Raw genomic sequence first — 13,107 nt, forward strand, 5'->3', positions numbered from 1 at the left:
TACAGCTTTTTGCAGAATGTCCAGATTTTTGCCTCATCCTCATAAAATGTTGGTTTTCTGGTAAATTGCTGGCAAACATTGAGAATTGAAGTCAGAAAATAATGATAGGCATTTGAATTTCAGACTTCATTTCCTTTAGGAAAAAGCATGCTAATGCAAAACCTCTTATTCTGTTAACTTTCTATGTTTTAAAAGCAATATTTAAAAATTGTCCCTATTTTTTGTCCATTATTTATAGCTTTGTCCAGATTTCTTGTCCTAAGAGGTTGGAAGGTATGCTCTTGACCTCATACCTCAACATACGTTTTTATATATTTTTGATGCAAAATGCTTCCACCAACACCATTAACATATAATACAGCAAGTTTAAAACATCAGGCAGAAGAACTATTTTACATCAAAAATATATAAAAAAATAATATTAGTACTTACAAAAAGTAAGTAAAACATAATTTTACAGAGAGCTCATTCTCTAAGTGCAATAATGCCCTCCAGGGTATGTGTTAATGTGCAATTAATGCCCTTCCAGGGGTGTAGAGGCCTGACATTGCAACCTTGGACATGTACTAATTGCACATTAACACAGACTGTCAGGCATTATTGCTTGCATAAGTACCCAAATGGACAGTTTCAAATCAAAGAAAAATGTAGATGTGCCACATATGCAACCTACTCTATAGCACTAATTATAACATTTTTACTTAATATTTGCTATAACCTATGTATGATCACCCCAGGACATGTATTTATTTCAAAATTTTTTCTTTTTACATCCCCAAAATGGTTATGTTATATTGAAGGCAACATAGAATGTTTCACTTAAAAGGAATTTTATGGCAACTAAATCTGGATGCTTCTTAGCCTCCTGGGATTATATAAGAAATTGAACATCAAGTGTGTTCTTAGATGAAGACCCTTAAAATGATCTGTTTGACATGATATATTGATATATATTCTTAATGTTCAAGTTTTTTAGACCAAGACCCTTAAAATTATGTCTTTTTCTCTCTCTCTCTCTGTGTGTGTGTGTGTGTGTGTGTGTGTGTGTGTGTGTGTGTGTGTGTGTGTGTGTGTGTATATATATATATATATATATATATATATATATATATATATATATATGTATGGGTCTACTACCGGAGATCGAAATTACACTATTTTGAAATCCAGTAGTAGTAGATGCCCACTAACGCGAAAGTGCACCTCACCGAAAGTACACTTTTGCGAACGCCACTTCAGCGAATGGTTAGGGACCTTGGGGTTAGGGCATGGGTTAAGGATAGTGGATTTCTAGTAGGGCTATCCACTATCCTTAACCCAAGGCCTAACCCTAAGGTCCGTAACTACCGCATCACAGTGGAGGATATTGCCCATTCGTTCTAGTGGTGTTCGCGAAAGTGCACTTTCAGTGAAGTGCACTTTCGCATTAGAGGGCATCTAATACTGGATAGTGTAATTTCGATCTCCGGTTGTAGACCTGTATGTGTGTATATATATATATATATATATAAGGTTGTACTTAGAAATCTTGACACAAAATGATAATTAAAAAGTGACATAACCGTAGAGCATGGAAATATAAAAATAATGTTTTTGTTTCTGTGAGGCGAGCCCCCTGCACCCCACATTCCCCACTAATTATATGTTCCAACTTTGAAATCACATAATACAGAGGAAAGGACATATTCCCAACCCCGGTATCATAGTAATCTCAGACAACTGTTGATCAGTTGTTTTGTCAAACAGCCACACAGAAGTTTTTCAGTGCTTACATAATTATTCAAATACTTAAAAATATAGGACCAGATTCAATAAAGCCTACACTAAGTGTACACTGTTCTGAGTGACAGACAACACAGACATAACTCACACCTTCTTCCTCCTAATTTTAGCTTTCCTACTGATATTGCTGCAGCTTTAAATATTGACAGGGATTCGTAAAGGTTACCACGAAATGTAGACTACATGTACACTTAGTGTAATCTTTCTGAGTGACTAGAAAGCATAAAAATGGGATAAGAATTTTATTGAATACATATCTTGTACACTTAGTGTAGGCTTTATTGAATATGGCCCTATGTTTTTATATTTTTTCAGTGAAGACAAAGTTTGTATAGATGTGTGTGTACTTTTTTACATGGTATTTTAAAATGTGGGTAGTATTCGTATTGTTTTATTTAGATCATGGCAGTCAAATTTAGTATTGAATATTTACGAAATAAAGCTTTATAATTGGTGAGCAATAGATCACGGGACAACATCTGATGCTATTCAAATCAAGTATTCAAAGTATTGTGTTCATGAAGTGAATATGTTATATTTGTGGGAATTAATTCTATTACTAGTCAGCAATATATCTTGCTTTATTTAAACTGGAAACAAGCTATTCTTTTTATTCTGATGAAGTCTACAGTCACATTGGATGAAAGCATTTAATTTTTGGCTTACCGAGAATAAAGTTTTTTTGCACTTATATAATACAGGTCACCCTGTACCCTCACCTGTAAACTTTCACTCAGTCTATGAAAGGAAAGCATCTGATACAGGTCACCCTATGGCTCACACCTGTAACTCAGACCAGGAAAGGATACCAACCATCTGATGTTCAAGCCACGCCTACCATGACTGTTTTCCTACTATTACAATTAAAATTACGGTGATCGTACTACAGGCCACTTCAAACTGGACATTTAAAATAAAGCTGATAGTTTTTTTGCTGAAAACAAGGCTAATACCAAAATGGTTATATTGGTCTGTCTGTGTGCATGTGTGCGTGTGTGCGTGTATGCGCACGTGTGTGTGTGTGTGGGGGGGGGAGGGCGTGTGTGTGTGTGTGTGTGTGTGTGTGTGTGCTAGTGTGAGGGGAAAGTAAAGGAATTTTTCATGCAGTTTTGCTTTAAACAACGTGGTCGCGTGGATTTCCTCCGGGTGCTCCGGTTTCCTCCAACATCCCAAAGACATGCTGTAGGTGGATTGGACACTCTACATTGGCCCTAGGTGTGAGTGTTTTGTGTGTGTGTGTGTGTGTGTGTGTGTGTGTGTGTGTGTGTGTGTGTGTGTGTGTGCTTGCGAGTGGGAGTGTATGTGTGTATGAACTCAGAAGAGACTGGGTGAGTGTGAGTGTGAGAGAGAGAGAGAGAGAGAGAGAATCAAGAGTGAGAGTGATCCCTGTCAGAAGCAGCAGTTAAGAAGTCTGCATAGCGCTCAACATACCTCTCAACTGTACAGATTTTTGCAGAATGTCCAGATTTTTGCCTCATATTTTTGGTATGATCCTCATAAAATGTTGGTTTTCTGGTAAATTGCTGGCAAACATTGAGAATTGAAGTCAGAAAATAATGATAGGCATTTGAATTTCAGACTTCACTTCCTTTAGGAAAAAGCATGCTAATGCAAAACCTCTTATTCTATTAACTTTCTATGTTTTAAAAGCAATATTTAAAAATTGTCCCTATTTTTTGGCCATTATTTATAGCTTTGTCCAGATTTCTTGTTCTAAGAGGTTGAAAGGTATGCACTTGACTTCACACCTCAACATACGTTTTTATATATTTTTGATGCAAAATCCTTTCACCAACACCATTAACATATAATACAGCAAGTTTAAAACATCAGGCAGAAGAACTATTTTACATCAAAAATATATAAAAAAATAATATTAGTACTTACAAAAAGTAAGTAAAACATAATTTTACAGAGAGCTCATTCTCTAAGTGCAATAATGCCCTTCAGGGTATGTGTTAATGTGCAATTAATGCCCTTCCAGGGGTGTAGAGGCCTGACATTGCAACCTTGGACATGTACTAATTGCACATTAACACAGACTGTCAGGCATTATTGCTTGCATAAGTACCCAAATGGACAGTTTCAAATCAAAGAAAAATGTAGATGTGCCACATATGCAACCTACTCTATAGCACTAATTATAACATTTTTACTTAATATTTGCTGTAACCTATGTATGATCACCTCAGGACATGTATTTATTTCAAATTTTTTTCTTTTTACATCCCCAAAATGGTTATGTTATATTGAAGGCAACATAGAATGTTTCACTAAAAAGGATTTTTATGGCAACTAAATCTGGATGCTTCTTAGCCTCCTGAGATTATATAAGAAATTGAACATTAAGTGTGTTCTTAGATGAAGACCCTTAAAATGATCCGTTTGACATGACATATTGATATATATTCTTAATGTTCAAGTTTTTTAGACCAAGACCCTTAAAATTACGTCTTTTTCTCTCTCTCTCTCTGTGTGTGTGTGTGTGTGTGTGTGTGTGTGTGTAGATATATATATATATATATATATATATATATATATATATATATATATATATAGATATATATATATATACATATAGATATAGATATATATATATATATATGTATGGGTCTACTACCGGAGATCGAAATTACACTATTTTGAAATCCAGTAGTAGTAGATGCCCACTAACGTGAAAGTGCACCTCACCGAAAGTACACTTTTGCGAACACCACTTGTGCGAATGGTTACGGACCTTGGGGTTAGGGCTTGGGTTAAGGATAGTGGATTGCTAGTAGGGCTATCCACTATCCTTAACCCAAGGCCTAATCCTAAGGTCCGTGACTACCGCATCACAGTGGAGGACATTGCCCATTCGTTCTAGTGGTGTTCGCGAAAGTGCACTTTCGGTGAAGTGTACTTTCGCGTTAGAGGGCATCTACTACTGGATTTTGAAATAGTGTAATTTCGATCTCCGGTTGTAGACCTGTATGTGTGTATATATATATATATATATATATATATATATATATATATATATATATATATATATATATATATATATATATATATATATATATTTATATAAGGTTGTACTTAGAAATCTTGACACAAAATGATAATTAAAAAGTGACATAACCGTAGAGCATGGAAATATAAAAATAATGTTTTTGTTTCTGTGAGGCGAGCCCCCTGCACCCCACATTCCCCACTACTTATATGTTCCAACTTTGAAATCACATAATACAGAGGAAAGGACATATTCCCAACCCCAGTATCATAGTAATCTCAGACAACTGTTGATCAGCTGTTTTGTCAAACAGCCACACACAAGTTTTTCAGTGCTTACATAATTATTCAAATACTTAAAATATAGGACCAGATTCAATAAAGCCTACACTAAGTGTACACTGTTCTGAGTGACAGACAACACAGACATAACTCACACCTTCTTCCTCCTAATTTTAGCTTTCCTACTGATATTGCTGCAGCTTTAAATATTGACAGGGATTCATAAAGGTTACCACGAAATGTAGACTACATGTACACTTACTGTAATCTTTCTGAGTGACTAGAAAGCATAAAAATGGGATAAGAATTTTATTGAATACATATCTTGTACACTTAGTGTAGGCTTTATTGAGTATGGCCCTATGTTTTTATATTTTTTCAGTGAAGACAAAGTTTGTATAGATGTGTGTGTACTTTTTTACATGGTATTTTAAAATGTGGGTAGTATTCGTATTGTTTTATTTAGATCATGGCAGTCAAATTTAGTATTGAATATTTACGAAATAAAGCTTTATAATTGGTGAGCAATAGATCACGGGACAACATCTGATGCTATTCAAATCAAGTATTCAAAGTATTGTGTTCATGAAGTGAATATGTTATATTTGTGGGAATTAATTCTATTACTAGTCAGCAATATATCTTGCTTTATTTAAACTGGAAACAAGCTATTCGTTTTATTCTGATGAAGTCTATAGTCACATTGGATGAAAGCATTTAATTTTTGGCTTACCGAGAATAAAGTTTTTCTGCACTTATATAATACAGGTCACCCTGTACCCTCACCTGTAAACTTTCACTCAGTCTATGAAAGGAAAGCATCTGGTACAGGTCACCCTATGGCTCACACCTGTAACTCAGACCAGGAAAGGATACCAACCATCTGATGTTCAAGCCACGCCTACCATGACTGTTTTCCTACTATTACAATTAAAATTACGGTGATCGTACTACAGGCCACTTCAAACTGGACATTTAAAATAAAGCTGATAGTTTTTTTTGCTGAAAACAAGGCTAATAACAAAATGGTTATATTGGTCTGTCTGTGTGCATGTGTGCGTGTGTGCGTGTGTGCGCACGTGTGTGTGTGTGTGTGTGTGTGTGTGGGGGGGCGTGTGTGTGCGCTAGTGTGAGGGGGAAGTAAAGGAATTTTTCATGCAGTTTTGCTTTAAACAACGTGGTCGCGTGGGTTTCCTCCGGGTGCTCCGGTTACCTCCCACATCCCAAAGACATGCTGTAGGTGGATTGGACACTCTACATTGGCCCTAGGTGTGAGTGTGTGCATGTGTGTGTGCCTTCTGTGGAATGTTGGGCGCCGGGCTGGCAACTTGACAATATAAAAAATCCACTGACAATCATGAGCGGACAATTGATCCGCTGTGGCGACCCCTAACTGGGAAAAGCCGAAAGAAGAAGAAGAAGAAGATCTGGTGAAACATTTTTTAGATTTATCATACTTGAAACATAGCTGTTGTGTTTCATGTTGGACTTACTAAAGGAAGACCATAATTTGAAAGATGGGAATTATTCTCAAGACATCGAAATAGCAGATTACTTCCACTGATTATCAATAAGCTGCATAAAACAGTAATAATCTCTGCAAGGGAAACTTTTAAATTATATGTTTTTTTTCAGTTTATTTTATTTAACATTGCCTAGGTTAGATTCATATACTGATAGCACTGCTGTTTATTTTTAATGGGATATAATCACTTACATCAAATGTGTACTTACCTAAATTTGTTAAAAGAAGAGCGACTTTTTCATACAACTGCAAAACAATGAGAAAATCATCCTTATTAGTGCTACATTTTATGATCATCATTGAAGAATATTTATTGCACAGCTAAACTACATACAAGTTTTACTAGTATCACTGACACTTGACATGTAAAAATGCTTTTGCAAGTTCTAATCATGTAATTAACTTAGCACCCAACTATTATCTGGAGCTGGCTGACATTTCTGTTCATTTATTTTATTTCATTTGTGAAGCCTCTATGTTTGCTATTTGGACCCACAAGTCAAAAAAATAATATATTAGCATGACTCTAGGATGGCCAAAATTAACAAAATGTACTTTGTCTGTAAATTAATACAATTACAATTCAATTCAGCAGTTTTCCTCCAGGCAATTTTTATTTGGGAAGAATATAATTACTTGACCAAATTTCACCAATGGTATGAAAAGCGGTAGCAAAATAATTAGTTTCCCTACCATGCCTTTTACAACTCATTCTAACTCCATGAGATCTATTACCTGACCCATGAAAGTGGCTGGAGTCAGAAATATTCTTTTCACTTGAGCTAACTGGCCAGTGCAGGTTGGTCAATCAATGTGACAGAGAGAATCTCTGATTCTGAAATTTGGTGAAGTTGCACAGAGAGTTTCCACATTATTGGTTATTGCAAACATGACTCTGAATTGAATACTGCGCTGTCAGACTTGACTGTGCTAGTGTTCTGCTTATGAGTCTTTGCACTGCAGTAGCACAGATCCCCCAGCACACACACGCACACACGCGCACACACACACACACACACACACACACACACACACACACACACACACACACACACACACACACACACACACACACACACACACACACACTCACACATCTAAGCATCCACAATCAAGCCCAAATACACTTGCTCACACTCACAGAAATGCTCAGCCACACAAATCCCTGTACACTGTTTTACACACACACACACACACACACACACACACACACACACACACACACACACACACACACACACACACACACACACACACACACACACATCCTCATAACTCCACTATACTTCTCTCTAGTCACAATACAAGCCTCATCTACTCCCATAGGAGTGAACATGTGAATGCCCTCCAAAGACAGCATTCATTTTTTTTTTCCTCCAAAAGGAAAAATTAACTTGCCAGAATAATTCTCTGAATTGGCCTGTCAAATTGATCTTCAGTCACTGCCATTTCTGTGAGAGAACACATAGCTAATTAAGTGACAATTTGAAATGTCAGGACTCACTACAGTGAGTCTGAAGACATGGAGGCTGAATGGCTGAAAAAAAACAGACTTACACATACTAAGTCCAAGAAGACCATTTCTTGGAATATTTCCTTTTCTATGAGGTATAGCAATCTCAGAGTTGGTATATATATATATATATATATATATATATATATATGCTTGTGGTGTGTGGGGGGCTTGCTCCCCTTCAAAAAAGAAGTCTAAAGGAGAAGAACGATCTTCAAGATTAATTTTTTTCCTCTGTTTTCAGTCTTTTTTTTTCAGCTTGTCAGCACCTTGCCATTTCAAATACCAATACCAATATTGCAGTAAGGAGCTGGCTAAATGAAGTTTGGCAACAAACTAAGTTGTCCCGGGACTTCTTCATAGGGGGATTAGGTTAATATTAAGGGGAGTTAAGTGGGTTGGGGAGGTGAAGGGGTTAAGTGGAGGCAGGGATAGTTGGGAGGAAATGAGATAATGATGGGGAGGGGCTTAGGAGGTTTAGTCTAGTGTAGTTGGGTTAAGCAATCACATTTTGGCGTGAACTTGCTATTGCAGGTTCTACGTCCAGGATGACCTTTGTGTGCTGGTGTGGTCAGGTAGGCCTTGGAATGAGGGGTTAGCTAAGAGGTGGGTAAGGCTTGACGGTTTAGAGTGTCTGTGAGTTGTTTTTTTTTTTTTTCTCTCTTCTATATGTACTATATATAGCACTATCATTGGTGGGGGATGGTTAGGTCACTTCTTGGTGAGGAGCTTTTTTCCATGTTCTTGCCTGGGGGGGGAGGGGGGGGGGGTTGGTATTCATTGGTGTTGGGCGTAGGCTGCCATGGATGTCTTGATGTAAGCTATTCGTGGAGGAAGGTTCTTCCCTCTGTGAGTTTTGTACGATTTTGTTTATTTATTGATAGAGGCTACTATTGCTGGCTTGAGGTATTTTCTCAGCTTATTAAGTTCCCCATGGAACTCCATACTGCTTGATTTTCTGCTGAAGTCCCATGCATTGCTTGGAGAGGCATACTGAGTTCTGAGGCATTATGAGCGAGGTAGCAGGCGGTACGTGCATTGTGGAAGCAGTTTTCTCATAGGAGGTGCACACGGAAAAAAAAATGTATATTGTACATGTGGTGCATGTGTGGCGTGCTGGAGCTCATAAATTGTGCAGGCATGAGGTTTTGGGATGGGCATGAGCTGGACTGGGGCTTTCTTTTGAACCTTGTTGTGGTGTGAGTTGTTGATGTGGAGGGGTGTTTTGTTGGACTGCAGACTGCCCACTTGAGCCATTTGGGGTGTCTCTTGCTTTTCGTTGGTGCTTGTTTCACGGGTTTTTCTCCTCGATTGTGGCCTGAATGGTTTTCGCGGGCTTTGGGCAGGTCAGTGTGATTTTTGCCACACATGCTCGGTGGCAGTGACGGAGGGAAGGTATGTGGCCGTTGAGTTGTTACAGACATTGCGCAGCCATGGGAGACTTGAATGTCTGAGTCAGAATGTTGTTAGCAGGCTATTGCTGAATGTTGGTTAAGCTATGAAAGTAGGGAAGAGTATATACCCCCCCCCCAAGTTGACTTGTATTCCGCAGGCTTTAGATTGCTGAAGAGATGGAGGGAGGTGTGTTAATTTCTGTCTCTCATTATCGCTCAATGAGACAAATCCGTTGGAACGTAAAAATTGTACAAGGCCATGTGCTTTTAACACATTTTTCTGTTAACCTATTCCTAATAGTGTATTGTGGTGGTTAAAAATAAAGCTTTCCCTATAGTGTTTAATATTCTAGCTCATATCATTGCAGATATTACTGATGTGGTATAACAGATAAAATGTTATTGATTTTCTTGGAATTCAGGAGCTTGTATGCATTGTATCTTGTACATTACGCTGGGTGACACACATTACATATTTCCTGTTATGCATTAGTGTCACATCTTAGATATTAGTCTGGATATTAGAACTGGTATTATTTTAATTCAAATTGAGACTGTGGAGAAATGCGCTCAATGCTGGGGATAGCCCTTTTCTCAGCTATTAGGTTCATAGGTTCATAGGTTCGTACTAGGCTATCTGCCCTAGGGCATTTATAAGCCTAGCCAGAGTGTATGTGGCTTACACCACCCCCTTAGGTTGAGAATACTACGCCCTTTTAGGGTTTAGTTTACTATGCCTCTGTCTAGTAGTGACACAGAGATGACCCCCGGGGTAAACGTACGATCTCCCATCCACTCGTTGAGATTTCTCTTGAATAGAGTCAGTGAGGAGCTCTGCCTAACATGGACTGGGATTCTGTTCCAGAGTGTAGGGAGCCTCTGGGTTATGAATCTGTCCCTCCATCACGTTCTATTTATTTCTGTGTTGAGGTTTAAGTCACTTGTTCTTGTGGCTCTGATGGATTTGGATTTTCTGAGGTGGAGCATGTCCATTAATTCAGGATTGGACATGGCCTTGTACGTCAGGCACAGATCACCTCTGAGTAGGCGGTATGTGACTGAATAGAGCTGGAGTTTTTTCAGTCGGGCAGCATATGACATATGTTTAAGACCCTTTATCCTCCTGGTGAGGAACTTTTGGTGTCTTTCCAACTGCTGCAGGTGTCGGGTGAGATGCATCCCAAATAGGGCATTGTACTCAATCATTGGCCTGATAAGAGAAGAGTACAGGGGCACAATGACCTCTCTTGATCTAGATGTGAAACCCTTCATGATAAGGTGGGCAATATAGAAGGTCTTCCTAACCACTTTGGCAATGTGAGTGTCAAATGAGAGGTTACTGTCAACCTGGGTCCCTAGGTCCCTGATTACCTCTTCCGTACTTAATGGATTACCGCCTATGTGGTAATTTGTCGGTACCTTGTTTTTCCCAAAGGGTATGACTATACATTTCTTGGCGTTCAGCTTAAGGCCATGGCTCTGGCACCAATTATCCATTTCTATGAGGCCTCTCTGAAGGATGTTTGTGTCCGCTGGAGTATCAATTATGGCGCCCAGTTTGCAGTCATCTGCAAACTTTGTCAGCCACAATCCTCCTATGTTTGCCTGTACCTTGGAAAAATAAATGCCGAACAAGAGGGGTCCCAGGACTGAGCCCTGTGGGACACCGCTTGTGACTGGCTTAGAGTCTGACATAGCTCCAGCAACTCTGACCCTGTGGGTTCTGTCCTTGAGCCAGTTTGCAACCCATCTTGTGACATATGGGTTTACATTTAAGCTGGTGAGTTTGTCTATGATGCCCGAGTGGGGTATTGTGTCAAAGGCTTTTGCAAGGTCAAGGTAGGCTGTGTGAACTGCCTTGCCCTCATCAATGGCCTTAGTGACTGTTTCAAAAAAGTTGACCAAGTTCAAAAGGCAGGATCTGCCCTTGACAAAGCCAAATTGGGTAGGATCCAATGTCTGTAGGTCCCCAATGTCTTTGTTTATGAGTTCCATAATGATCCTCTCCATAGCTTTGCAGACCAGGCTCGTCAAGCTTATGGGGCGGTAATTTCCAGGGTCCGTAGAAGCACCGCCTTTGTGAAGTGGGACCACTGTTGCCGTACGCCACTCTTTGGATACGTATCCTGTAGTAAGGCTAAGATTAAACAGCAGCCTTATGTGTGGGTTTAGTTCCTCTTGGAATTCATGTAGCACACAGCCCGGGACACCATCCGGTCCCATTGATGCTGTGTTTTAGCTTTAGAGAGGGCGGCTCTCACCTGGGCATCTGAGATGTTAGGGAGGCTACACTCTGCTGGGATAGTTATTTCTCCTTTTGGGGGGAGAGGGAGGAGAAATTTGCACTGAACCTGTCTGCCAGAATGTTGGCAATGTCAGTGGGTTCAGTGTATTTTGTGTCATTTTGGACTAACTCTGAGCATATCTGGGAGTTTCCACCCAGTTTTCTAACATAGCTAAAGAAGGCCTTGTGATTGTCTTTAGCGATTTTTCTCTCAAAGTTGGCCTTGGATGATTTTATGAGTGATCGTAGTTTTTTGCTAGTACTGATCAGAGATGCCTTCCCTTTTAGGGATTTTGCTCTGTCATGTAGTAGCTTCCTCCTCCTGTTGTAAAGTTTGTTTATGGCTGGGGTCCACCAGACCGGGCGCCTGCCTTTGGGGGAATGGGTCTTGGTTTTATTTGGGATTGCATGATCCATGCATTTTTGAAGGTGCCCATAGAAGGCATTTGCAAAAGATTCAGCAGTGTGGGTTGTGGTTTCCACTGGCCCAGGGGCCTTGAAAGATACCACTTCAGTCTTAAGAAGTGTGAAGTTTGCTTTTGAGAAGTTCTTCACTGTGGTCTTTTGTGCAGGGCGTGGGGCGGGATGTGGATTTCCAGTGAGATTAATTTATGGTCTGATCTTACCAAAGAGGGATGTACTTCCGGTGTGGAGCATTTTGTCCCCATGTTTGTGATGATCAGGTCTAGTATATTGTCTCCTCTTGTGGGAATGGTGACTTGTTGTTCCATTGCATTTGAGTTTATGAATTCTAGGAACCTTTGGTCTAGGGTGTTGGGGCTTGAGTAATGTTCCCAGTCTATGTTTGGGTAGTTGAAGTCTCCCAAAATGATGGTATTTGGAGAGACATTCATACTCTCCAGTGTCTTCAGGAAAGCTGTGTGGGGTTCCTGAGTTTGAGAAGGTGGTCTGTAGCATGCTACAAACTGTAAGGCAGTTTTGCCTATGGTTAGTTGCACCTGGATAGTCTCCGATGCTTCGTGCATTGCCACTAACCTGGAGGTGTGGGTATCTTTGATGAAAATGGATACTCCCTCCTTTTGTGGTTCGGTCCAAGTTTTGGGGCCGGAAAGCATGATATGAGGTAAAACCTGATAGTGCTGGGGTGCTCTCAGGAGCCTTGAACCAGGTTTCAGTCACTGCACAGACATCAATGTTCTCCATACTGAGGAGGGCTTGAGGCGTGCATCTTGAGGTTTAGACTTCTGGCATTGAGCAGCATTACCCTTAGTTTTTTCCACTTGTGTTTTCTAGGGAGGTAGGTTTGTCATTTGAGCCTTGCCTAAAAAGGCACTATGGGGTGGCAAGAGCCTTGGCCAATATCCGGAAGCCCAGG

General features: G+C 39.6%; 1 protein-coding gene across 7 annotated transcripts in view; it reads right to left on the reverse strand.

Moving 5' to 3' along the window:
* The window catches only part of ANO4 (anoctamin 4), a 1,520,875-nt gene that overhangs the window by 341,214 nt on the left and 1,166,554 nt on the right, over positions 1-13,107 (reverse strand). For all 7 annotated transcript variants that reach the window (XM_044087781.1, XM_044087780.1, XM_044087779.1 and 4 more), the window contains one exon: positions 6,790-6,826. In XM_044087781.1, coding sequence (XP_043943716.1) covers positions 6,790-6,826 — 37 coding nt within the window. The remainder of the gene's footprint in view (positions 1-6,789; positions 6,827-13,107) is intronic.

This window comes from Protopterus annectens, chromosome 11.part0 (assembly GCF_019279795.1).
Source record: "Protopterus annectens isolate FY-2018-M chromosome 11.part0, PAN1.0, whole genome shotgun sequence".
NCBI lineage: Eukaryota > Metazoa > Chordata > Ceratodontiformes > Protopteridae > Protopterus > Protopterus annectens.